The sequence below is a fragment of the Balaenoptera physalus genome (genome assembly GCF_965194825.1).
Source record: "Balaenoptera physalus genome assembly, chromosome: 8".
Lineage (NCBI taxonomy): Eukaryota > Metazoa > Chordata > Mammalia > Artiodactyla > Balaenopteridae > Balaenoptera > Balaenoptera physalus.
This window is the reverse complement of record NC_138887.1, coordinates 106,296,426-106,324,019: the sequence shown is the minus strand read 5'-3', so window position 1 is coordinate 106,324,019 and position 27,594 is coordinate 106,296,426. Positions and strand designations below refer to the sequence as shown.

The window sequence follows — 27,594 nt, the reverse complement described above, 5'->3', positions numbered from 1 at the left end:
GTTGCCATTTCTGAGACAGGAGGGAAGGTACGACCTGAGCGACAGGTCCATCAGGAGGCTCTTATTACAAGGGTTGTCCTGGCCTGGGTCTAGGTTTATTCAAATGCTTCTGCCGTGACTTGATCATTTTATGCCAAGACTATTACACTGTACTTCTGATTCGCCAGCTTCTGAGCCTCCGCATACACTTACAGAGTGTATGGTTTAAGCCGAAAAAAAATTTTTTTCGGCCGCGCAGCATGTGGGATCTTAGTTTCCCGACCAGGGACTGAACCCACGTCCCCTGCAGTGGAAGTGCGGAGTCCTAACCACTGGACCACCAGGGAAGTCCCTAAGCCTAAAGTATAACATGCCTGCCCCAAACAGCCACCACTGAACCTACCATTACGATGCCTTTTGATTTCTACCTGCCCTGCTCCACCATTTCAAGTTTATCATCCTTCCCCTGCCCCCATCCTCCAAACACACACCCACAGCACCCACCAGAGCCCTCTGGTCAATGAGGGTGTCCTGGCCACTGCAGTCACTTTTACCAGACTGTCTTAGAAGAAGTATGCTTGACCTGGTGGCCCAGGGCCTCTTAGACCCCTTCTGGGGACTTCTGAGCCTACCCCCCAAATTCTTCTGAGTGTCAGCCCAGCGAGTGGAGTTGCTCAGGAAACTCGTTCACGTCCCCTGCAGCAACCGGAGCGGCTTTTGGACTTTTCCAGGATACAAGACACAGGGCAGATAAAGGTCCAGCCCTTTCACGATCCCGGGAAAGAAAACACCCCAAACGGAAACCAGACAGTATCAGGAGAAGGGTGTGTAGACTTATGCAGGTGTGTGCAAGTTTCCTGCAAAGAAGATTCCGTGAGACACGGAACTGACTAGACCTCTGAACTCAGCATTGGGGGGCTCACTCCTCAGTCGCCCTGACAGAACGACCCCCTCCCACCCCCCCTCCTGTTTATAGTTTTCAGAGCTGTTGACGCAATCCCTTAATATCTTCCTTCTCCACAAATCCAAGTCACTAAGCCTGATTGTGCTGCCTTTTTTTCTTTTCTTTTCCTTTTTCTTTTTCCTGCGGGATCTTAGTTAGTTCCCTGACCTGAGACTGAACCCACGCCCTCGGCAGTAAGAGCGCCGCCAGGGAATTCCCTGTGCCTCTGCTTTGATAGCAGCAGCTGTATCCGCCCCCCACTTTCCAGTTCTCTACACGCCTTGCTCCAGCCCAGAGCAGATCTGAGGGAGAGAAGGAGACAGACATCAGCAAGGACTGACCTTTGCGACTGTCCAGTTTGATCCCAGACCAAAAGCCAAGTGACTAAGGAGCAGGTGACTCAAGCCGCAGGGACCCTCCTGGGCTCTAAGCCGTCTTGTAGCCACTTTCTTCTGAGCTCTCTGGCACCTCTCTCCTTCTACTTCCGCTCGCTCCAACATCAGTCTATTTTTTCCCACCAAACTGCAAATCTTGTTTAAAAAGGATGGCAAGGAAATGTTTTATTTAGGACTCTCACTCCTCTCTCCCAGAAGCCTTCCATGGTCCTTCTCCATGAGCCGTTTTCATGGAAGAACGGACTTCTGGGGTCATTACAAAGGGGATGGGGGCAAAGGTAACACCCCCAAGGAGCTGCTCTGGCGAGCAGTGAGCCTGTGAGACACTTAAAACCTCTCCATCTAGTATTGTCTTAACTATAGTTTCTTGTTTCCTGGCATTTGGGGCTCACTGGCCAGAGAAAGACTGCCCTTCTCAGGGCTAGCCAATTCTTAGAGATAGCAAATGGCTCACCTGTGAGTGTGCCTTTCATATGCAAACCATCCAATCCAGAGCGTACCCTCAGCTGCCTCCTTCATCTGGCCAAGCCACCATCCATCCCCCTGCCCTAATCCTCCCAGGGCAAGATACCACACAAGTGGTGACAGCACCTAAGCCCCAGAGCCCCCCAGAATTATTCACACTAAGCAATCTTTAGCCTGTTCAGCTACTTACCCTGCCTCACTCATTCCTTCCTGCAAAAAACACAAGACAGGCCTTTGCCCAAGCTTTCCCCTCCCTCATTCTGCCCCGTGACTGACTCAGGTGCCTCTCTGTGTGGCCCTACGTGGTGGGCCATGCCCCTCTTCTTGGGAACTGTGAGTAACAAACTACCTTTTCAATGGCAGTCATCTCCTGATCTGTCGGCCTCATCTTACCTGAATGAAAGCAAAATCCCAGGTACATTTTAAAACCAGCATGGAGGCCAAAGACCTTGGTTAAGCTATGCCCCTCTCTGAGGGGCTGTGTCACCCTCTGCAATGGAGATGAGATTCCTAAAGTTTTAGAGGAAACCCAGCCCAGTTCCTCCCCCCTGTGGCAGCGGCATCTCATGCCCTGCGGGCTCCTCGACCAGTAGTCCATCTCATGGTGTCGATCCTGGGCTCAGGCAGAGAAGGCCGGAACCCACGCGTTCAGGCATCCCCTATGGTGTTGTAGCCAGGACCCGTGGACTGTGGAAGGGGAGGTGTTGGGGCCCACCTCTTTGCGGACAAAGACCTGGCCCAAGAGTCCACAGCCACAAGTTATTGACTGAGACATACTGAATAGGCCTGGATAATGGGATTCAATCCGACTGCTCTTCATGGAGGACCTACTGTGTGTGCCAGACACTCTGATGGGGAGCAATGGGGCTTGGAGGAGCCGAATCCTGAAGGACATCATAGGCCAGGCTAAGTGTTCATTTTACTGTATCTGCGGGGCACAGGCGAGTAAGAAAGAGTTTTAAAAAGGAGAATGACATGACTAGATTTATGTTTGAAGAGTTGATGTAATGAAGTTGGCTTAGATGAAATTAATATACTTGCTACCATTGAAGAACTGGACACACATGCGATATATTTATTGTAGAAGAGGAATTTGGTAGAACTTGGGAAGACTTGCATATGGTGAACTGAGCTCTGGCTTGGGTATTGGTGGATGCTGGTGTCATTCACTGAGATGAGGTGCGTGGACCAAGCAGGTTCCCTCCTTCTCTGGACCTTAGTTTCTTCTATAGTTCCTTTCAGCTTTCATAATCTAGAATTCTACTTCCCAGAAAGAAAAGAAGGTGGAGGCAAAAAAGGGAGAAGCAATGTTCACACTAGTGGGCCCTGAAATCAGCCTTTGAACATCTTGCCAGGCTGGCATTCAGTGGAGGACTGAGTTCACGTGGGTCTTGGTCAGAGCTGGGCAGAAACCACCCATGACGGCCACCTTGTGTGCCTCTCAGGAGAAGCAACTTTAACGTGTAGCCCAAGCTCCACTGCTACTCAGCCCCCTTAGAAATGATGGACGAGAAGATGGATAGCACGTGCAAAAAGTATTTAGGTCAAACTCCTATTGAGAGAAATTGAGCAAAGAAAAGCCCAGAGGCCAAAGCCACTCTCTTCTTGTAAAGCCAATCACAAGGGAATTCCACACATGCCAGATTGTCTTACTCTGTTTGGGCTGTAATAATAGAAATACCATAGACCGGTGGCTTTAACAACAGTTCTGGAGGCTAAGAAGTCCAAGATCAAGGCGCTGGCAGTTTCAGTGTCTGGTGAGGACCCACGTGCTGGTTCACAGACGGCCATCTTCTTGCTGTGTCCTCACATGGCAGAAGGGGCGAGGGAACTCTCTGGTGTCTCTTTTATAAGGGCATTAATCCCAGTTATGAGGGCTCCATCCCTATGACCTAATCACCTCCCAAAGGCCCCACTTCCAAATACCATCACATTGGGCATTAGGATTTAACATATGAATTTGGGGGGAGCACATTCAGCGTATAGCACAGATCTTAGCAGGTCTCCGGCTCTGGGCTCCCACAACTGCTGCAGCTGGCTCACAAAGAGGAGCCGGTGCCCACACTCGAGTGGGGAGGACATACAGGAGCTGGGTGGGGTCCTCAGACCTGGGCTCCCACCCCCTCTGCTGCCATCAACCCCTGGATAGCAGAGGAACTACGATGGACCCAGTGCCAGGACACCACTGTCTCCAGTACAACATTGGGGATGGTGCAACGGAGGGCCAACCACGGGCCCCCTCCATGATAACTAGTCCCTGATTTGAGCACGGAGGTAGCGTGTGGGGAAGACAAACACTGACTCTGCTTTGCCCGTGGCCCACACAGCCACAGTTGCTACTCCTGGAGAAATGTTCTACTTATGCAGAGGCTCAGCCTTCCTTTCTCCTTACGGTGTCCATAACAGTATGAATTTCAATTAGAAAAATGCAGGTGGGCCAAAAGTAGAAAACGCTCATTTTTATTGTGACCCTCCATTCTACTGGGATGGCAGATGTTTAACCTTTGGATTGGGGTTTTCCCCTTTCCTGGAGTTTGTGGCTAAATTCCAGAGCACGTGGGTAGTGCCAAGGCTTTAGGGAAGGCCCCATTTGGCCCAGAGTCACCTGTGCTCTCAGGTGTCCCTGGAGGTGTCTGTTGTCTCTCTGGTCCATGTTCTTCCGTTCACGTATGTCCCCACGAGAAGGCTCTTGTCATTTCAGGCCCATCAGCCATCATGATCACCTCTGATTCTCTGATTCTCTGGCTCGAGGATCCAGGAATCGTTCAGCTGCTTCAGTGACCTGGGAGGGTGGAGTGTGGGTCCCTGCCACTTGGACCTGTCATGCAGATGGTCCCTTCTGGGTCTTGCTGTCCTCTTGCTGGACTCTCCCTCAGGAAGTGGGGCTCAGCCTCCTCTTGGAGACACCCCCCCAAGGCTCTGACTTTCTCCATTTCCCCTCATCATCGACCCCCTCAACTACCTGCAGGGTGAAATCCTTCCCTTTATAAATAGTGATCTTTTTTTTTTTTTTTTTTTGCCTGAAGAATCTAGCACTATTATTATTTCCAAAACATCATTCTTCCACAGTGTCTTCCTAATAAGTCTTATGTCCCAACAAAGAAGGGGGCGGGGAGCGGACACTGGTTCTGCCCCGCACAAACTGTGCCTGGGTCTGTGGGTGAGCCACTCCCCAGGGTCTCTCAGGACAGCTGGCCGAGACTGGATCCTGGGCAAAGAGCTCTCCTCCCCCTGCTGGCACCATGCCCGCCCCTCCTCCTCTCCTTCCCACCAAGGGGCCCAGCAGAACTTGTCTTGAATCTGGATAAGCCTCTGAGTGTCTCACCTGAAGGGGGTGCTTTATTCCCTGGGGTCTCTGCCTCAAAGGCAGCAAGTAAACATGGGCTGCTTCCTGCCCCCAGTCTCCAGCCGCATCTGCTTCTTTCGGTCTTTGTCCCTGGGCCTCAGCTGGCTGCCATCGCAGGGGTATGGGGTCAGCTGGGGCTAGGATCGTGTGGGAGCTCTGTGCCCCTGGTCTCCTGAGACCTTCCCAAGCACACACCTCACTTCCACACTTCTAGCTGAGAGTTCATGAGTCTGTGGGTCAAGCTGCCCTTGAAATGGCAGAAACTCCTGGAAGCACAGACAAAAAGGACCCTCACAGGCCCTACATTCTGAAGAGCTGTCTTGGAACTATGCCTCATTTGCTCCAGCTTTGCTGTGGGTTCAGAATCCTCCCCTGTACTCAGTTTCTGCATTGGGCCCGGCCCCTGCCATGTGGTGGGCACCGAGGGCCCCTCCAGGAAAGTGCCCCGCTTCCCACCTGGTGGCCGGTGACACCTGCCTGGTACCAGCCAGTGCCGCTCATTCTGGTAAACACCCCTCTGCCCTAGAGGCCTCGTGGAATGGCCCCTTCCCTCTGCAGGAAGAGGTCAGTTCTTTTAGAAATGCCAAGTCTGGCATAGGGGGCTTAAACTGCGTCCTCCATGCCCCTCTTTTTCTAGTCTTTTCCTGTGAATCAGGACTGAATCTGGTCCGCGGCCTCTAACAGTCTGCATCACCCCCTCTCTTTGTCCTGCCGTTGGCCCTGGATCTGCTCAAGCCATTTAGTGTTCTGTGGGCCCCTCCCCCTCTTGCAGCCCGGGGAGTCACCCTGAACCCTGTCCTCGAGAGGCTCCGCCTCGCTGCCTGTGATTCTATCCGGCTCCCCGTGGTCGTGAACGGCGCTCCTTCGGGTCTGTGATCAGTGGCCCCTGCCTGAGGAGCCTCAGCCAGCCGGGTGAGTTCCCACGCTGGAGGGTAGGACTCGCAGTCTGGAAAATCAAGGGGTGCAAGAAATTAACTGTGTTGTTCTAAAACTTGATCAGTTCAGGGTTCCTGCCTGCTTGCCTTAGAGCTGTGTCACCTAGAATAGGTGGAGAGTGGGGAGAGGAAAATATCTGCACAGAAAACACGCATTAATAGTGCAGAACCAGGGTGTACCAGCTACAGTAAACTTCTGTTTCTTGGGGAAGTGGGGAGGGCAGCAGATAATCCCCTTCCAGGTGCGTGCTTAGTGGCGGGTAGAGGTGGAAAGCGCTTCTGCGTGGCAGGAGCATAGGGAGGAGGCCCACTCCATTGTTGTATTGCCTCCTGACCACGTGGCCGGTTCACTTGCTGCAGTAGCACACAACTTGCGTGGGAAAACTTGCTGGGCTCCTCCACCCAGGATGCTCCCTATCATGGTGACGGTGTCGAGTGGCCGCCTCCTTCCTGCATCTTCCTCCTGCCTTTCTTCCCTTTCCTTTGGAAAAACTGCCCCTTCCCCATTCTACGCCTCCCAGAGAGCTGCCAGCTGCAGGACCCCACCTCCACCCTAACGCCGTGGGCTGCCTGCAGGGGTGGGCACATAGCCCAGGCGGGCCCAATCAGATCCCGTCTCCTTGGAGTCTGACTTCTGAGTGATGGCACAAGGAAGAGACAGTGGGTGGGGCTGAGTTACCCGCCGGTAATACCCTGAAAGAGAAAGTCCGTGTTCCTTCTGCTGTGACCCTAGACCCACTACTGCTATCCTTCCCAACTCCTGGTTGGTCAACTCTTCATTCACTGAGCTACCAGTGCTGTTCAAATAACTGCCCATTGTTTGCTTAAGTTGGTCAGAGTCAGTTTCTGTTGCTTGCAACTAAGGACGCTAGCTCATAGCCTTTGATTTATAGCTACCAGGCATCCTCTGATTTCCCAGATCCTCTAATGGCCAGGCAGTAGCAGGGTGAGTTATGAGTTGCCAAGAAGGGCTCTGGAATATTGCCCTCTGGAATATGTGGGTCACGAGGTGACCCAAGAAGGCTGCAGGATGGTGCTCAGGCCTGGGGAAAAGGTCAGATAGGGCACTTCAAGCTGATGGAGTCTGTAAACCCAGGACCTCTCATGCCAGAGGTGTCTCTGCATGAGAACCCATCTGGCTTTCATTGGTCTCTGCCCATCCAGCCCCACCCTCTTCTCCAAATCTCATTGACCCGGCAGCAGGGGTAGCAGAGGGTGCCGTAGGAAGAGCTGGAATGATAAAGACACCAAAGCTGGCTGCAGGGCAAGGGGCAGCTTGGAGCAGCAGCTAAATTTTGGCAACCTGTTTTCTAACTTTGGAATCTGCCTGGTTGTATTAGAGTAATGGTTTTCAACCCCACTCTCCAAAAGCTGCTTTCAGGTTTTGATTTTACAGTCAGCAGCCCCCAGGTCAGTACCATCTCATCCAGGCGTCCAGCCCTGTCTCCTGGGACCCCACCTGGATATTCTTCCCTGGGCCTGGCTTGCCCAACAGAAGGACATGGACACAGAGGGACAGAGACAAGCTGAAGGGTTAGCAGAAGCATTCAGTTACACAGAGAAAAAAGATTATAACTGGCAAATTGCCTGATATGTTCCTATTAAGCCAGAACATGTGACTCTTGCTGTCAAGAAGCCCTGGAATCATACCTGGGCTCTGGAAGAGTGAACTCAAAGGAAAGCTCGTAGTATGTTGAGCTTTGGAAGAGAAAAGCAAAGACTGATATCAACTGAAGAAGAGAAAATAGGGCAGATACACACTACTGTATATAAAATAAACAACAAGGACCTACTATGTAGCACAGGGAACTATATTCAATATATTGTAATAACCTATAATGGAAAAGAATCTGAAAACGATATATAAAAAAAGAAGAGAAAATAGGATTTTTAAAAAAATTTTATTTTTGGCTGCATTGGGTCTTCGTTGCTGCATGCAGGCTTTTCTCTAGTTGCATCGAGCGGGGGCTACTCTTGTTGCAGAGCACGGGCTCTAGGCGCCTGGGCTTCAGTAGTTGTGGCATGTGGGCTTAGTTGCTCTGCGGCATGTGGAATCTTCCTGGACCAGGGCTCAAACGTGTGTCCCCTGCATTGGCAGGCAGATTCTTAACCACTGTGCCACCAGGGAAGTCCAGAAAATAAGTTTTTTTAAAAGTTCTTAGTTATACTTTGTTTAAATTTATTTATTTAAATCATACCTCCATTGTATAATTATAGATGAAAAAGTGTATGCTGAAGACGTTTAAAGTTTTCGGACTGGTGTCCTAGAGCAAGAATCTGCAAACTTTTTCTATAAAGGGCCAGGTAATAAATTATTTTAGGCTTTCTGGCTTGTCACAACTATTCAACGCTGCCCTTGTTACATAAAAGCCACGATAGAGAATATATAAATGAATGGGCATCGATGTGTTCCAAAAAAACTCTATTTACACAAATGGGCCATGGGCCAGGTTTGGCCTATGAGTCATAGTTTGCCAATCCCTGCATTATAAATGGGGATTTAATTAAGCATGAGTATGGGAATTATTTAGACCAGGAGGTCATAAATTAAAAGCCACAATCCACTTGAGGCAGCTTTCCCAAGCTGCATGTATCAAAATTTGAAGTAAATAAGTTTGCAAATACAAACCTAAAATTCTACACCTTCAATTTCTGTTAAAACAAGTCAGAGCTTGATAAAGATTTAGAAACCCCCAGCCTCCACGACTAATGTTGGTTTCTTGGCCTTTCACATCAAGAGTATAAGATTAACGAATTAGGTTTTCATTTGAATGAAGCATCTCAGAGACAAGTAGTCTTTAAATTGTTTCCTCAATACTCTCTTGGGTTGTTTTTGTCACATTTTAGACAATTGATTCTGTTGTGTAGAAATATGTTGAGGTCGTCAGCATTGGAATCGATGTTTAAGTTATTTTTAATGCCCTTGAAGTTTAACAATCATTGTTGGTGAAGGGTAAACAGTTGGCAAATGTTGTATGTTATTCTAGAACCAGTCTAGGACTGGAGATAAAAGTATAAGTTGTGGATTGGTTGTTTGGTTGCAAATGACAGAAAACACAAATCAAATTTGTTTAAGCCAAAAAGAGGACTTTTTAGCAGAGGTGTATGGCTTGATGTATAGATTCAAAGATCACTGGGACCTGGTCTATGTATCATGAGATGCCTGTCAGCAGCTACAGACCAGCATCCTTTAGGTTCAGGTTTAGCGAGAGAGAATGCCTCTCTCCTCAGAGTCCCAGCGAAATTCCATTGCATCTATTGTCTCTGGTTGGTTGCCATGACCATTGCTAATCCAAGGCTGTGGCCAGGAGTTTGCAGTGCTCCAGCTGGCCCCTCACCCTCATGCAGGGCACCACGGGGCAGAGTAAACTCTGCCTGAAGCCCATGGACTGGTTGCTGTGGGTCAGGATGGTTCCCAAGAGGAAAATGAGGGGAAGCTAAACGGGTTCTCAATGGCAAAACCAAGAGGTGCACCCTGAGTTTAGCTTGACCTTCTGAGAAACCCTGCTGGCCTCCTTCATTCTTGCTGTCAGGTGTGACTTGCCCCATGGCTGTCTCTTGGCAGATTCCCTCCTATGACAGCCAACAGCCAATTTAGCTGACCTCAACGGTGAAAAGGTCCAGGTCAAGCCTCCCTGTGTAGCTTACTCCACACAAAGATGGTGCTTTCGGTGGGGCCATTATGCATTACATATGGAGAGGTCCAGTGCCTTTCTCCTCCCAAAGTGGCTGGGGCCTGAGGAACTGCCTCAGATTTGGGATTAGAAGTTTATGTGTGCAAATGTAATGGAAGAGTTTTAACTCTTTCACGTGTTTGAGGAAAGATCATGGGTTCCCAGAGAGACTCCATATTCTTAAAATCAATTTCTCTCATTGCGAGAGCTAATTATTAGAACAAGATTTCCGTAACTTGAAACACAGCGTCATAAATAATCACATGTGAATGTGTTGGGTGTGTGTGGCAAACCTCAGGCTGGTGTGTGTATGGGGTAGCAGGACGACCAGCTGGGGCAGCTGAGGCCGTGGGAGAGTTGCAGGTACCACCGTGGCTTTGGGGTGAGAAATGGTAGCAGAAGCTGAAACTGCACAACTCAGATGGGACTTGAACCCAGCCAAAACCCAGACTGGGACTTGAACCCACTGTCTTTTAATTAAAATCACACACCTGGTCTCAGGACCTACTGAAGTTCAGGTTCTTTATGTCTCAGTGCAGAAAGAATTCAGTGAGAGACAAAGCGATAGGTAAGAAGTGGATTTATTTAGAGAGATACACATTCCATAGAATGCGGACAGTCTCAAAAGGCAAGAGTGGCCCCAGGGCATGGGGTCATCTCCGAAAGTGAGAGCAGCCATGGGAGAAACACACTCCACAGACAGAGTGTGGGCCATCTCAGAAGGCGAGAGGCCCCGAAATATGGGGCGGTTAGTTTTCATGGGCTGGGTATTTCATAGGCTAATGAGTGGGAGGAGTATTTCAACTATCTTGGAGAAGGGGCGGGGATTTCCAGGAAATGGACCACGCCCACTTTTTGGCCTTTTATGGTCGGCCTCAGAACCGCCATGGCGCCTGTGGGTGTGTCATTAGCATGTTAATATATTATAATGAGCGTAGAGCGCGGCTCAAGGGCTACTGGGAGTCGAATCTTCAGCCATCTTGGACCTAGTAGGTTCTAGCCGGTTTATGTCATATCCTCAAGGGCAATGTCATTTGTTTAAAGGTTCTGCCCTGCCCCCTTCCCTCCTGTTTCAAAGCCGGGCCTGGCCAATGATGAGTGGAGGGACTAGTCTGTGGAAGTGACTTCTTTTTCTTTTTTTTTTTGGCCGAGGCGCGCGGCTTGCGGAATCTTAGTTCCCTGACCCGGGACTAAACCCGGGCCCTCGGCAGTGAAATTGCCGCGTCCTAACCCCTGGACCGCTAGGGAATTCCCTGGAAGTGACTTCTACGGCGTGGAAGGCGGAGGAAAAGGAAAGGGACTGGCTTGGCTCCTCCTCCGAGCTGCTGAGCACGGTGGGGACAGCAGCAGTGACCGCAAGCCAAAGGGTGAACGCTGGGAGGACCTGTACAAAGAACCGTGTGAGGCTCAGAAGAGAGAACCCGAGGATAAAGAGGGAGGAAGGCTCTGAACACACTGTACAGGCAACCAAACGAAGGGGTGACAGGAGAGCATCTTTCTGCTTTGCCTCAGCTGTGTAGCTAACCCCGCACCATTTTATCTCACGTTACAGAGGAGTTTAATTGTACACCCCCGCAAACGGCAGGGAGAGGGAAGGGCGAAGTGGAGTGAGGAAGGACCTTCAGTGTGGGGAGGGCAGGGTCTGAGAAGCCCCCTCCCTCCGTGCCGTCCTAGAAGGTGACGGGGAAAAGAGATGTCCAGCGTGACCCCAACTTTGCCTGTGCCCACAGGTCTGTGAGGGTAGGGGGGCTGGGGGTAGTGCAGGCAGCCCCCCCTCGGACCCCCGCACCCCCGAGCCAGGCCTTCCTGGAGCATCAGCCGAAGCTTGTGCTGTTCACTGGCCACGTGAATGTTGGCACCTGGTCTCTCTCCTTACCTCCTGCCTCACCCGCCCTGGGAACTGCACACTTAGTGTGCTCAGGGGACCCCAACAGCTGCAGGACCCATGCCGCCTGGAGCCGAGCAGCCTCACTTTCCCTTCTCAGGTGAACCTGGAGCCCCTGGTGCCTTTTGTAGAGGATCTGTGTTTCCTTTCCAGGTAGCACGGGGAAGCCCCTCCGGCCACACTCCCTGGACCATCTCCTCTGAGCCTCACCCTGCGCATCTTCAGACCCAGGGCGCTTGCCTGTCTCCGTTGGGCATCTCCTTGAGCCCCGTGGGCTGTGGAACAAGACTGTCTGGGTTTGAATCTCAGCTCCTGCATTTGCTATGAATCTTGGGCAAATAGCTTAACCCATCGACACCCGAATTTCTTAATCTTAAAAAAATCTGAATTTACAGGATTTTTAATCCTGTAAAATAAGGATGTGAATGCTAGTTTGTTGTGAACATTAAGAAAGATAAAAAAAAAAAAGGTGTAGTGCAGTGCACAGTTAAGTATTCAGTAATTAGTGACCTTTGACTCTCTTCTTCTAATCTTGGTTTTTCTGTTACAGCCTAAGTCAGCTCTGTCCCCTCCCTTGTCAGACTTCTCATTGTAGTGTTTTTCAGGGCTTCCTCTTGGACCGACTCCCATCAACGTCTACGTGTGTCCCACTGTGTGTTTCCCGAAATTTGAGACCCAGTGCTACCCATTCCAGAACATTCCATCATTATGAATAGCAGGTATTTGCTTGCACTGGACTTAATAGAGTGGGGTTTATTGAGAGTTTTGGAGGAGCGTTTTAGTGCCCTGTGCAGAATAAGAGCAAGACTATGCCTTCCTGGACTTGTCTCTCTGAAAGGGGGGTTATTAGAAGTCTCTGGGTATTAGGGAGACAAGCACCCAAGGATTAGAAGCATTTTTTTCCTCCATCTCTCACCTGAGGCCTTTGCTCCCGCCATGAGCCTTAGTGGCCTCTCCCAGGTCAGCAGTAATACCTTTTCCTCGCTAATGACTGCATTAGTGCATCTCAGGGGCCAGGCTGCTTGCGCTACTTTTGCAATGCTTTCGTTCCGGCTCAACCAGTCACTAGAAATCAGCTTTAGAAAACAGAAAAGCCTCTATGTTCAGCCCAGAGCCTCACCCTCATCCCCCTCGTCTCCTGCCCCTGGCAACCTGGCTTCCGGAAAGTGCTCTCCTGCCACATCCCAACAGGCTGCACCCTGATTTGTTTCCTCGGTACCAAGAGGAATCATTAACTTCTCTGCAATTACCCATACTTAGGAAATTGTGAAACATTCCCTGCCACTGAAGGCACCTTGGTCCCCTGCGGTGTGACCAGAGAGGGCTGGAGGGGGAGTCTGTGGCAGACTGGCAGGTGGGGCTTGGAGGCCCCACCCTCCCCGGAGCTGGCCCAGATCCTCGTCTTTCTCTGATTATTTTGGCAGGCGGTGAGACGTTAATCTTCCTCTCCTGGAGCAACTTCACTTCTTTTTTGTTCTGAGAGGAAGCCAAAAGAAGACCCCAAGCGGCCATGAACTCTGCCATCACCAGCTGTGAGCACCCCAAGCCCTTGGTGAGCGCTGGTAGAAGAGAGGGAAGCATAAGGGGTGGGGTGGGATAGCAGAAAGGAGGAAAGACGCCCGGAGGGGCCCCAGCATGAAGTCCTAATGCCGGTTCATTTTTAGTGCTAAGGACGTTGACTCATGTTCTAGGTAAGACTTTCGATTATTAGAGCTGTCCTCCCAACCTCACCCTCACAAAGGCAAAGATTCCTCCCTGGGTGCTAAACTCTATGAATGAATTACAAAGGAAGAAGGGAGAGCTGAAAGGTCCTCTTTGCTTTACTCTGTTGAATCTAAATGTTTGTTTTGCAGGTTTCTCAGCGTTATGATTTCTTTGATCAGAAGCCCTTTCTGAAACAAAACAAAGAGAAAGAAAGAGGGAAGCAGAGAGAGAGAGAGAGAGAGAGAGAGAGAGAACTAACATTTACTGAATAACCAGTATGCCCCAGGCACTTTATGTACTTTATTTTCTACCTTCAAGCCAATGAAGCATGCACCTCTGTTCCCATTTTACAGATGAGGAAACTGAGGCCCAGAGAAGTAAAGTGACAGTAACCCATCTGGAGGCCTCTGTAGCTCGTCCTTGAGCCCTGGTCCCACCATTCTCTCCAACCTATTTTGGCCACCTAAAAACAACAGGGGGGACTGAGTGGGGACCCTCTGCCCATCGTAGCCAGAAAGAGCCTCCCCCCACCAGGCGCAGCCATGGTGTCTGTGGGACAGGTGCCACCCACGAACCTAGGCTGGGCCCTCCGAACTATCGCCTGGAGCCAGGCTGTCAGACCCTGCCCACTGCTGGTCAGCCTTCTGGTAAAGAGACCCTGACTGTCTCTTCTGGAATATTGTGGAAGACACCTGAGAGAAATCTCCTCTCTTCTCCTCAGAATTCCTTCTGTTAAAAAACAAAATTCAACGGAGTAAATTTAAAGCTCTAATTGACTTTATTCAATGATTCATGAAACAGGCAGCATCCCATCATAGCAGATAGAAAGGAGCTTTGAGGAGCTGTACAAAATGGAAGAGTTTTATTGGCAGAAGGAGGCAGGGCAAGGAAGTTATTCTATCAAAGAGTGGATTGTTTCTGGCGAGGTCACTTTCCTGAAAGCAGGTGTCTACCAGGCAGATCAGCTCGCTAGTGCGGAACAGATAATTCCAGACTGGTTAAAGGTTACATTCCTGGGAGAGACTGAAACTGCAGTTAGGTTAGATAGTAAGTCTTGGTTTGCTGACATGGGGCTTAGCATAAGTGACTCCATTTGGGGCCTTTTTTTTTTTTTAAACACTTCTGCCACTACCTTATGGAAGCCAAAAAAAAAAAAAAAAAAATCTTGGGAGATAAGTTGAAGACTCCATTTTCTGAAGGCTGTGATGTTTTCCACCTCTTCAGCTCACCTGAGGCCAGTGGGGAGTGGAGGAGTCTGGACACATATCTGACTTTTTTTCAGTGGCCTGTCTTGTCATTTTCTTCAAAGCCTCAGTTTCAGCACCCAGATTAAGAAGCCGTTTTCTGAGATGTTTTTGGTTTTCAAGTGCATATTGCTTTGCTAGACTCGTCTAGGGATATAAACATGGGGAAGACAGCTTCCCCACCCTGAAAGCTTATGGCCTAGCTAGGGGAAAGCGGGGTATAAAAAAATATTTCTGATACAAGGGAGAAGATGGTGAATTACATAACAGAGCGACAAGATGTGTTGGGAGTACAAGGAGGACAATCATATCAGGTGGGGGAAGCAGAAGAGGTGAAGGAAAAGGAGGCATTGAGCTCATTGAAGGCGGGTTTAGGGGAAGCAGGGTCGTGGGGATCAGGTAGGGAGCACAGGGTGAGCAAAGGCACTGAGGCAGGATAATTGAGGCCACGTTTGGAGGGATATGGACAATCCCACTGGCTAGAGTCAGCTGAATGGAAGTGTTAGGAAGCAAAGCTAGAGGGGCACGTCGGGGAGTGGGAGGCTGTATGGGGGATGGATGGAGTCAGAGGGCCAAGGAGTTCACTTCTGCCCCAGGAATCCTCCTTCCCACTGCTGCCCCCTCTGCAGCAGAGTCTCCTGCTGCCCTGCTGGTCTGCTCCTGGGAGCTGGCGAGCCGTCCCTGTACTCACAGGGACGCACCTGCCAGCAACCGCCCTTGGCACCAGAAGAGAAGGGTTCCATTCTCCCATTTACAAGGGGACCTCCGACAAGCCTCAGTCTCCTCATTGTAGCCTCACTGAGCCTCAGTCTCCTCATCCTTCAACTGGGTTGTGAGAATCAAATGAGAGGATGCATTGGAAGGTCTTTGCAAACTGTAAAGCCCTATAAAATGCCAAGCCTCAGCACAATGCCTCTTTTGAGCAAGGCTTTTGGCGAAATTACAGCTCGTGTGTTGAGTTGATAGACAATTCCAACCAGGAGACTTCATGGCCCCCCTTCTCACACCAGTGCTCACTGGCAGGGAAGCTTCGTTAAGAGTTCATTCTTCCTTCAAAAAGGGATTTGTAGGCATTCTTCTGCTGCTCTAAGAGTCACAGAATTTTCCCACCCAGGGATTCTCCTGGGATAAAGGTGCTTCCCGTATCCGGATGTGCCCTGAGATGGGACTTCTTCCACCTCCATCTGAGAAGCCCCTGCTCTAAAATATCTCTGGGATGTCACTTGTTTCTATGTGTGTCTTTAATATGCTAGTGACTCATCTCTGACACACAGGAATCTCAGGTACACTGTGTACCTGCTTATTTTATTTTTTGTCCCAGTGCTTTGCATAAGTGGCGTAAGGTAGTTTACAACAAAAGATATATTTTGATCAGGCCCTATGCTTTCTACCAGCCATGACTGACGGGTTTCACAGAAGTCTCATGCTCTTATCGAAAGCGAAGAACCAGCCGTTCTCAACGAAGACAAGTTTTTCCCCACTCTCAGTTCTAATTTTTTTTCATGTGGGGCCTCATACAAAGTCAATTTCCCAGAAAACTGTTTTAAAGCGATTACAGAAGTGGTTTCCATAACCTTCAGATGGTCCAAGTTGATATCTAGACAGAACTTAGAATATTCAGAGGTCATCAGGCTGAGAACACTCTTTGAGTCATTGACTCTTAATAGGAAAAAAAAAAAAAGACCCCAAACTAACATTTCCCTCAGTCAGTGTTTCCCTCCCCATCACCTTTCTGAGAATTCCAAGAGGTCCTGGGAGAAGGTATGAGGTGTTTGCTGGCAGCTGTACCTGCCCAGCCGGGTGAGCTCAATCACCGGCGCACGTAACAGGCAGCCACACAGACTTCCATTATTTTTGCAACCATCCCAGAGTTAGAAGGGGACACCGAGGCTGGGAGAGGGGAAGTGAAGTGCCTATGGCTGCCAAGCAGGGGAATGACAGACCACGTCTCCCCCACTCCAAACTGCGCGCTCTGCTGTTCTGTGTAGCCTACCCAGCATCAATCAACCAACCAACCAATCAGCCAGCTGCTCTTTCCTTCTGCCCCTCCTCTTTTCCTCAGCCTGTTCTCCCGCTCTCGCTGTCGTGCTCAGTGACCGTGCCACACCTTCACTAAACCTCGCGATAAGTGCTCCAGACTTCCCTCCAGCAGCCTCCCGGCCATCTTTGGCTTGGCCTTGACCTCCGTAGGCAGAGCCACCCGTCCTTCTTGTGCGACCCAAGTACCAAGTAGCATCAGTGCCTCCTTCTTTTCAGGAGTCTAAATAAGATCAGCGTGTTGTTTCCAAAGAATTCTAACCAGTTAAGTATTTATTTTTAAAAATCCGTGAGAAAAATTCTTTATGGTCATTACTTTATATGTGGGTTCATTTATTTTATAGCTCAACAGAGAGTGGTATGAGCACTAACTCTGTGCTGGAGATGGAGAAGAGAAGTTTGGGGACTTTATGGCCTTTTGGACAAGAAAAGTGAGGTGTGTTCTGGGCTGTAGTAAACATGCCTCTGAGGAGGGAAGGCCTCGTCTAGTCTGAGGCCGGGGTGGAGTGAAGTCAGGGAATGCTTCCTGGAACAGTTGTGGGATGCTTGTTTCCAGGCATTGCTAAATAGATGAGAAGAGACAAAATCCTTACATTTAAGTTTCAGAAACTAAATGCTAGAAGGTTAACGAGCAAACGCTGTTCTGAGGCCCAGGAACAATGTGACTCTGTAGAGCTGTGCTGTGGCCGGCTCAGTCCACCCACTATCAGCAAGCCTGACCACGGCCCCGGGCTCCTCCGACTGCCTGGAGGCTCAGTGCGCTGGGCCATTTTCTCCATCGCCAGTGATGTGGGCCCCGAGTACTGGGAAGGAATTAGGATCAGATTTGCCAGTGCTCTACCCCATGGGGGAGGAGGACTGCCTCAACTACAAAGTAGGTGTTATTGACATTTCTGTTATATAGATCAGAAAAATGAGGCTTAAAAATATTAGTAATTTGCCCAAGTTTGGTAAACTATATAGCCAATAAGTTGGAGGAGAAGGTTTACGATTCAAAGTTAATTGGGGGGGTGGGTAAACTGGTAGGAATGTAACTTGGCTATTGACCCTAGAGCATTCTGTATGCCCTGCACTTATTTACATTTGTGTTATATCCATTCATTCATCCATACACTCAGACTGTTCAGACTGAGCACACAGACTGTTCTAGAAGCTGGGACAAAAAGAATAAGGCACAGTGAATGCATTCTAGGAACTCACACCCCAGCAGAAGAGATGGATAAGGAAACAGTCCATCCATTATAATAAACATGCTGTGATGAGGGCTTTGGCGCAAGGCTGGTCTGTAGGAGCATATGCGAGGGCAGCTACACCGTTCTGGGCCAGAATCCCCATTTACCTGCCCATTTCCTGACCGTGGAGTTGACCCCCATTCCCTCCTCCACAAAGTTTCTTCTCTGCCAGGGCTTCAGGCAAGGCACCCACCTCTCTTGATTGGCCCCAGACTGCATGTGGAGGTCTTGCTACAGATGTATAATATAGAAAATCACTGGTCTTTTGACCTAGAAATCCCAAGCAAGCCAGCAGTTATCTCTATCCCATCACTCTTGCCTCTGGAAAGCTGTCCATCTGTCTGGTTGAAATCAGAAAGTGAAACTGAGCAGGACCCTAGGGGGCTCCTGGGCACGGAAGCCTTTCCGTGTTCCCCGTTCCTTGTTTGTAGGGAGCAGACTCCAGCTTCCATGACCTTCCCTGAGTCCCAAAGGGCAGGTTCAAACAGTTGCTAATCAAGGAATGGAGGGGATGCAGAGACACGGGAGGAGCCGCCAAGAAACCATAGTGCAGCCTTGGGACAGGGTCCTGGTTCAGCCTCAAGGGATACACATAACTATATCTTTTGAGCTCTTTATAGAACTAAAACCCCCAATAAATGGAAGATGTCAGCATTCTTCATTCCAGATTAAAGGAACCAGAGAAGCTCCTCAAGAAGATCACCTGAGGCCAGATTAAAAGAACCACAGAAATTCATCAGATTACCTGAGATCAGATTAAAGGAGTGCAGGCCCTGCACACACCCTAATCTTATCAGCAAATCCACCTTTGAACCGTTGCTATAAAACTCCTCACCAAATCCTCCCAGGTTGGGACACACAGGTTTTGAGGACAGGAGCCCACTGTGTCCCCCTTTGCCTAGCAAAATAATAAAGTTATTCTTTTCTAATTCACCCGAAACTCTGTCTCTGAGATTTGATTCAGTACCGGTGCACAGAGGCCGAGGTTTCGGCATCAAAAGTCCACTTGATTCCTCTTGAAATGCTCAAATGTGTTCTTCTCTTGTTCTCAGCAGAGAGGTGATGGTATACTCAACTCCCATGAAGGTGGCCAAGGCAGGAAGAAGGATGGCCAGCCTAGGGGTCTCAGCAGTAGCCACCTGGCTTATAGCATCCTGGATATCCCACCATGGTATCTCTGCATCTTCTTGGGGGTCCAGGTAATGCCACCCATAAGCACTGGGTCCGAAGAAGCGCTGCCTCAAAAGGCACATGAACACACACTCAGATCAAATTGCTGATATTCTTGGCTTCCATGTTGTTGACCTCCAGGGGGCTCAAGGCTCCTCCAGTCTCTCTTTCTCTCAAGGAGTTTGGAGGTGGGGCATGGAGTTAGGGGAGGATTCTCCCCCATGCTGAGCTAATAGGTCACGTCAAGGACACCAACTGGGCCATTGTGGTGTTGGGTTTTTTTTCAAGTTACCAATTATAATTTGTTTGGCAACAACTACGATGTTTGATAACCAGTGCTTGGGGAATATTGGGAAACAAGCACTCTCAAACACTTTTGTTGGAATGTTATTTGGTGCAACTTTTCTATGAACTTGTAAAACATATATATTGTTTAACCCAGTCCCTAACGCATAAGAATTTCTCTGTAGGGAATACCCCAGTGGTCCAGTGGTTAGGACTCTGTGCTTTCACTGCTGAGGGCGGGGTTCAATCCCTGGTCAGGGAACTAAGATCCTGCAAGCCGTGCGGCGCGGCCAAATTAAAAAAAAAGAAAAAAAGGGATTTCTCTATAGACATGGTGGCAAGACTCATTAAGGTAAGTACAAAGATGTTCTTCTTTTGGTAATAGTAAAATCACAACAAACAAACAAACAAAACCCTAGAAACACCCCCAAAATATCCATCTTAGAGAACCGTGGCACATCCTAACAAGTAATTTTTTTATGTAGCTGTTAGAAAGAGAAAGATGTATCTACCTTGCAGTTAAAAAATGACCACCAATATATATTAAGTGAAAAAAGCCAAGTAAATAACTGTGTATAATGTGATCTTTTGTTTTTGTAGCTTGAATTTTCTAATCTCATAGATGTGTTTCTTTTAATTTTACAAACAGTTCAATGTGGGGTACCAGGGATGGGATACACTTTTTTGTTAACTTCTTTGTGCTTTTCTACAAAATAAGAAGAGCAAATGTCATACTATTTTTTAAAATATTATTATGAGCCAATAAAATGGATAATGTAGATATTTTTATCATGAAAGGATGTTGAATTTTGTTAGATGCTTTTTCTGCATCTATTGAGATGATCATATGGTTTTTGTCTTTCATTTAATTAATGTGGTGTATCATATTTTTTAATTTGTGTATATTGACCATTCTTGCATCCAGGGATAAAATCCCACTTGATCATGGTGTATGACCCTTTTAATGTACTGTTGAATTCAGTTTGCTAGTGTTTTGTTGAGAATTTTTACATCTATATCCATGAAGGATATTGGCTTGTAGTTTTCTTTTCTTGTAGTGTCTTTATCTGGCTTTGGTATCAGGATTTATGCTGGCCTTGTAAAATGAGTTTGGGAGTGTTTCCTCCTCTTCAGTTTTTTGGAATAGTTTGGGAAGGCTTGGTGCTAATTCTTCTTTAGATGTTTGATAGAATTCACCGGTGAAACCATCTGGTCCTGGGCTTTTCTTCATTGGAAAGTTTTGATTACTGTTTCAGTCTCCTCACTACTTATTGGTCTGTACAGATTTTCTATTTCTTCATGATTCAGTCTTGGTAAGTTGTGTGTTTCTAGTAATTTATCCATTTCTTCTAGGTTATCCAATTTGTTGGTGTGTAACTGTTCGTACTAGTGTTTTATGGTACTTTGTATTTCTTTTGTATCATTTCTAATTTTATTTGTGTCTTCTCTCCTTTTTTCTGAGTTTAGCTAAGTGTTTGTTTATCTTAAAAAACCAGCTCTAGTTTTGCTGAATTTTTTCTATTGTTTTTCATTTCATTTATTTCTGCTTTGATCATTGTTTTTTCCTTTCTTCTAACTTTGGACGTTGTTCTTCCTTTTCTACTTCCTTGAGGAATAAAGTTAGGTTGTTTATTTGAGATCTTTCTTTTTTCTTAATGTAGGCATTTATTGCTATAAACTTTCCCCTTAGAACTGCTTTTGCTGCATCCCATTAGTTTTGGTATGTTTTGTTTCCATTTTCAGTTGTCTTAAGATATTTTTTGATTTCCCTTTTGATTTCTTCTTTGACCCATTGGTTGTTCAGAAGTGTGATGCTTAAGTTCCACAAACTTGTGTCCAGTTTTCCTCCTGTTATTGATTTCTAGTTTCATACCATTGCAGACAGAAAAGATTCTTGGTATGGTTTCAATCTTCTTAAATTTGCTAAGGCTGTTTTGTGGCCTAACATATGATCTATCTTGGAGAATGTGCTCAGGCCTTCCTGGTCAATGGTCTTGCCCTCACCTTGTGCCTTATTTTAATAATGAGCCTCTTGCCTTGTTCTTGTTCTTAAGGCCCCCTCCTTGGTTCATGTTATATCCTCCTGTGCTGTGTCCCTGCCTTGATTTCTTACCTAGAACATCAGTTCTTGGCAGTAGGGTCCTGCCTTTGAACTCCAGACCTTCTGGCTAGGTCCCTGCTTCTTGCTGCCAGGCCTTCCTAGTTCCCACTGTTTGCCTGGATCTCGCTGCCTGTCACTCAAGGCCAGGCTCCTCTGAGACCAGAGGTGGAGCTCTTGCCTCTGGCAGTAGGAATAGGAATGAAGATGGAGTAGGCAGCTACAGCATCTCCAAGCCCATCTTCTCTCTCTGCTCTGCCCACAGCACTTCCTCACGGCCCTGGGGGGACTCGTGGCAGTTCCACTCATCCTGGCCAAGGACCTGTGTTTGCAGCATGACCCCCTGACCCAGAGCTACCTCATCAGCACCATTTTCTTCGTCTCTGGCATTTGCACTCTCCTGCAAGTATTTTTAGGAGTCAGGTAGGTAAAACTCCTCCCCGTGGATTTTGACTTTTTTTTTTTTTTTTAATTTATTTATGTTTGGCTGTATTGGGTCTTCACTGCTGCTTGTGGGCTTTCTCTAGTTGTGGTGAGTGGGGGCTACTCTTTGTTGCTGTGCACAGGTCTCTCATTGCGGTGGCTTCTCTTGTTGTGGAGAATGGGCTGTACGCTCATGGGCTCAGTCATGGGCTCTAGAGCGCAGGCTCAGTAGTTGTGGCACACGGGCTTAGTTGCTCTGCGGCATGGGAGATCTTCCCAGACCAGGGCTCGAACCGTGTCCCCTGCATTGGCAGGTGGATTCTTAACCACTGCACCACCAGGCAAGCCCTGGATTCTGACTTTTACCTGCCAGGGTAGCAGCAAGGTTTGCTTGGCTTGTAGCCTGAGATGAGTTACATGAGTGGCATGATAGAGGGAGCACAGGACCAGAACTAAGAGCCTGGGTTCAAGTCCTAGCTCCAACACTTACTGTCTACATTAGCCAGGATTCTTGATTAAAGTAACACAAATAGCTACAGACAATTATGCCTGAAACCTTTTACTTTTGCAAATTACAAGGCATATGGCTAGTGAACACATTGCGGGGCCTCCTCCCTGGACTTCAGAAGGAGCAGTGCAAGAAGGGGCCCTTCACTGGTAAATCTGCTTTGACCTAATCTGTGCCAGGTCTGTGCTCAGCCCTGGAGTTGCAGAGGAAAATGAAAAACATTCCCTACGATGTGCTTCTGCCTGACCTGTCTTAAGAGAAAATGACTTGACAGGAAAAATTAATGTCCATTTATTCTTTTTTTTTCCTTCCAGTTTCATTGAGATGTAATTGACAGCACTGTATAAGTGTACGGCATAATGATCTGACTTACATAAATCAAGAAATGATTAGCACAATAAATTAAGTGAAAATCCATCATCTCATATAGATACAAAACTAAAGAAACAGAAAAAAAATTTTTTCTTGTGATGAAAACTCTTAGGATTTACTCTTTATCATTTATTTATTCTTTATCAATTTTCTGAATCAAACCACACAGGCGAAGGCTGATACAAGGTAGCCAATTATTTCCAGGATAGGCTGTCTGTAGACAGCATCCAGAGGATATTCATTCCTTGTGTGGTCTTCTTGCCTAAACCAAATCAAAGGCACTTTCCAAAGTGCTTCTTTTGCAAGTCATTTCCAGGAGATATGCCAACGCTTAAGTTCTCCCATTTTCTGTTGAGGAGAGGGGATTAGTGCCTGCATCTTTGTCAGGTTATTTCTCTTCCTCCTTCTGTCACCATCTCTGAGAGCCAAGATTTCTTCTAAATCCTCCACCAAGGGCTCAAAGAGGTGTAGGGTTTGGTCTGGTCTCTTAGGCCCCTAAAATCTGGGACCCCTCCCACTTTTCCAGGATCAGTCCCTGGAGTGTCAGATGCTGCGGTAGCATCAGAGAGGCCTTGCAGCCACCTGCCTGGATACCCAGGAGCCCGCCCCCCCCACCACGGGCTGCGCCATGGAGAGTTACAAACACAAGGCTCTTCTAGATGGGGAAGCACCTCCTCTTAAACTGAGATGGTGTTCACTATAATTATGGAAAAACACTGATCTTGGAAACTGGGGGCCTGAATTCTAGTCCTGGCTTCTGTGCTGTGGGAACCTGCACAAGCCATTCACCCTCTGTAAGTCTCAGTGTTCTCATCTGTAACATGAGGGAGTTGAAGTATGTTATATCTGTAAGTCCCTTCCATCTCTAATATTGTGGACACCTATGATGCTGACAGAAAAGATGATATAGTACCATATTCCTACTGGAATCTCAGTACTGAGAGTGCCTGTGGGCCTAGCCTTCTGGTAAACCCTGTGAGAGACACAACAAATCAGGAGCTAGAGTTCAAAGAATCTATAGCCTAATTAAACATACAAAGAAAGAGGGAAATAAAATTAGGAAATAGAACCATGCTAATGTCCTTAAACTAAGGTGGGGACAGGAATACACTTGAGTTTGGTTCCACTCATGGAAATGGACTTCCTGCTCAGAGGCTAATGAATACAGTAACTACCTACGACATTAGAGATTATAAAACTAGCTGATAGCCTGTGAATCAAAGGCCAAGTAGATTTGATTATTGATTATCTGATAACCAGTATTTAATTATGTACTTTTCTAGACTGCAAACAAAAATGCTGGTGCAGCAATGAGATTTCAGATCTTAATGATTAAATCCATCTTAAATAGTCAAAGGGAATGATGAGAGGCAATAACAGCTTCCCTAATAAGAGCTAAAGAGCATAGTGTCCATTGTGGGGTGGGCAGCTGCAATCCTTGGCGGAGGGGCGGCTGCCTCCCTGGTGTGAATTTAGGGGTCTTGGGTGTGTCCCCCAAGGGCCTTCCTCACTTAAGCGCTCAGTTCCAAAATTTATGTAAGGGCGTACTTCATTATCTGTTTCAAAAGAAAGCATTAAGTTTAAATGCAGTCACTAGAGGAAATTATTATTGACTGTGTGTAATTCTGGGTCTTAACTCCATCTCTGGAATTATTCATGACTTTTACCTGGGAATTTCTTTTTCTGGGGTGGTTTCAAGTGGTATATCTCCCTTTTCATTTTCCTGGGAAAGTCTCATGTGTGGAGCAAGTACTTCTGCCCAAAGTGCATTCAAATCTGGCTTCTGTATAGTCTTGCCCGAATCAGCCTGCCTGGCATTTGTCCTTTTCTTCCGTGGACCTCCCTGCGGCTGAGCCCTGATCTGTCCTGGCTCTGCATCTGTTACTGGTTCTGCAGAAAGTCCATGCCCATCGCCAGAGGTCTGCAGCCATCTTGCCCCTGCCCCATTGAAAACTAGGCCACCAGATGTGCCATCAGAGTTCTGGCTGGAACAGAAACAGTGGTGGCTGTTGGCAGTAGAAGAGTGACCTGGTAATCAGTCACATCAGAGGAGGGAGAGGGGATGATGTGTCCCAAAGAGGGGCCTGGTGCTGCTGCTTCCTCTGGCTTTAGGTTGGGTAGTTAACTACACGGAAGGTGCGGGACATGCTTTCCTACAGGGTAGCAGGTTCTTACCTGCTTGGGGTAGGAAGCTCAGTAAAAAGATGAATACTAAGTGATCTTTGTCCAATAGTGAAGGAGTTGGGGCTCTGAACGTACCCAGGGTTTCTCACAACAGAGCGACCCTTTTAAGTTCAAGAATTCATCAATCCCATTCGATATTCCTGAGGCTCTGCTCCCCATTCTGAACTATTTCAAAGAAAATCCCTGTGACATCACCCTTTGCCTAATCATTGGATTGACTCCAAAAGGGAACATCAAAATGATGACACAGGTGAGGTTGGATTCCAGCAGCTCAAGCTCCAGATGTCTCTGTCCCCAACTGTTGACCTCTTCCCCAGAAGCCCCTCATGCTCCACATGTCCCAACCCCGAACCCCTTCTGGGGGCTCATCCTCTCCAAGTTCCTGGGTGCCCAGGCTGTATTGCCTTACCTAGGGGAGACTTAATTCTCCCTCTCCTTTCTACCCCTGACAATTTTTGCATTAATGTTATCTTGGAGTCCTCATGTGGTTTTTTTTGGTTTTTTTCAAATATTTTCTCTGCTCTTCATTTTTTTTAAAAATTTTATTTATTTATTTTTGGCTGTGTTGGGTTTTTTTGCTATGCACAGGCTTTCTCTAGTTGCGGTGAGCAAGGGCTACTCTTCGTTGTGGTGCACAGGCTTCTCATTGCGGTGGCTTCTCTTGTTGTGGAGCACGGGCTCTAGGGGCATAGGCTTCAGTAGTTGCAGCACGCGGGCTCTAGGGCACGCGGGCTTCAGTAGTTGTGGCGCATGGGCTTAGTTGCTCTGCGGCATGTGGGATCTTCCCCGACCAGGGATCAAACCTGTGTCCCCTGCATTGGCAGGCGGATTCTTTCTTTTTATTTTATTTTATTTATTTATTTATTTTTGGCTGTGTTGGGTCTTCGTTTCTGTGCGAGGACTTTCTCTAGTTGCGGCAAACGGGGGCCACTCTTCATCGGGGTGCGCGGGCCTCTCACTATCGCGGCCTCTCTTGTTGCGGAGCACAGGCTCCAGATGCGCAGGCTCAGTAATTGTGGCTCGCGGGCCCAGTTGCTCCGCGGCATGTGGGATCTTCCCAGACCAGGGCTCAAACCCGTGTCCCCTGCATTGGCAGGCAGATTCTCAACCACTGCGCCACCGGGGAAGCCCCTGGCAGGCAGATTCTTAACCACTGTGCCACCAGGGAAGTCCCTCGTGTTTCTGTGAAGAGGAAATTTTTTAAAATTTTACCAAAGCCATGACAATTAAATTAGATAATGTATGTAAAGTGCTTAGCTCAGTGCCTGGTACGTAAAATTTATTTTTCACACCAAAAAAAGGGTATTACCATAAACACAATTTTGCACCCTCCCTCCCTTTTTAAATTATTGAAAAAAATTTTAATGTGGTAAGAAAAACTCCTCTCCCTCCTTTTTAAACATACACAATACATTATAAATATCATTCCATTTCAATAAACACATTTCCACAATAGCACTTTTAGAAAAATATCACTTAGTATTCCATATTCTAGAGTACATAATATATTCTAGTTTAACCATTTCCTATTAAAGGACATTTAAGTTGTTTTGAGCTTTTCACTATCGTAATAGTGACCAACATAATTCATAATTATGAGAGATATACATCTTATGTGTACTGATAATCATTTATCTAGTTAAAGACAGAAAAGACTTGAAGAAATGTTAAAGGTTATTTCTGGGTGGTATACATTGTATAGGAAAGGTATATATTATATGTGTGCTGATAAAGTTTATCTAGTTAAAGATTAAAAAAAGATGAGAACAAAATGTTGATGATTATTTCTGTGTTGTAGAATTAGGGTGATTTATTCTTTATATTTGTATTTACCATTAATTTTTCTTCAGAGTCCATGTGTTTCTTTATAACTGGGAGAAATAAAAACCATTTAAAATTTTCTTTTAGAAAAGTATCAGGATATGTTTTGTGAGCCACACCCTTTGAATCTTTGCGTGAGAGCAAAATTCCAGTAGGCTGCCCATTACCATCTTGGAAGAGGGCTTGAGAGCTAAGGCTCAAGGCTACAGCCTTGAGACAACTTCCTAGATTCTTTGTCACTTCACCTGCTTTTATCTCTGTTTTCCCCAATCTGTTTCTCTGTGGTGGTCAACATTAAAGCCCTTAAAAAAAAAAAAAAAAAAAAGGACAGTTGTGCTTGTCTTTGGGGCAGATCAGAAAGGAGGACTGGAACAATGAGGGTGGGTGTCAAATGTATACTCAAGGCAGTGGGTAGTGATGGGTTTAAAGAAGGCAGACAAACAGCCTTCCCTTACCAACCAGAGATCTCCCCCTTCTCCCCTTTCTTCTAGGCGGAAGCAAGCACTCTCATCCCTCCAAGCTGATTATTTAGGTATTTTCCACCATCTCTAATTAATGCACTTCTGTTTTAGGCACTATTGACTGAAGTGCCAATATGGATGACTATGATTTCATTTTCTTTCACAGCCCCTCACTCCCACCACATACAAGCATATTTTCCATCATCCTATTCTCATACCCTCCCAACATAGGTCAGTACTGAATGTACACATTATAATGACTGGGATGCTATTCAGAGCTGAATCACAAAGTGATTCCTTTCCTGCCCAACTTTTTGTTTTCCCTGAAATTAGTATCTTTCTTTTTTTAAATATCCTTTGGTTTCTATCTGTTTATTTTTAACTCAGTGATAAACTTCCTGCCTGTTGTCTAAATCTCTTCTTAATAATTTCA

General features: G+C 47.2%; 1 protein-coding gene and 1 long non-coding RNA gene across 10 annotated transcripts in view; one reads left to right on the top strand and one right to left on the bottom strand.

The window, feature by feature from the left end:
- The window catches only part of LOC309666082, a 31,672-nt gene extending 12,788 nt beyond the window's left edge, over nucleotides 1-18,884 (bottom strand). Inside the window, exons 1-2 of the long non-coding RNA XR_014266878.1 lie at nucleotides 17,858-18,884; nucleotides 1,264-17,802 (exon numbers count right to left, since the gene is read on the bottom strand). This is a non-coding gene — a long non-coding RNA (uncharacterized lncRNA). The remainder of the gene's footprint in view (nucleotides 1-1,263; nucleotides 17,803-17,857) is intronic.
- LOC309665996 (solute carrier family 23 member 1-like) overlaps nucleotides 13,109-27,594 on the top strand; it is a gene marked incomplete at its 3' end in the record, with an annotated part of 72,479 nt that continues 57,993 nt past the window's right edge. For 8 of the 9 annotated variants that reach the window (XM_082472999.1, XM_082473004.1, XM_082473003.1 and 5 more), the window contains exons 1-3: nucleotides 13,110-13,174; nucleotides 18,892-19,038; nucleotides 21,658-21,815. In XM_082472999.1, the coding sequence (XP_082329125.1) occupies nucleotides 13,133-13,174; nucleotides 18,892-19,038; nucleotides 21,658-21,815 (347 nt within the window). In that variant the 5' untranslated portion in view covers nucleotides 13,110-13,132. Of the gene's footprint in view, nucleotides 13,175-18,891; nucleotides 19,039-21,657; nucleotides 21,816-27,594 lie in introns of all 9 variants that reach the window. The other variant, XM_082473000.1, reaches the window with a different exon arrangement.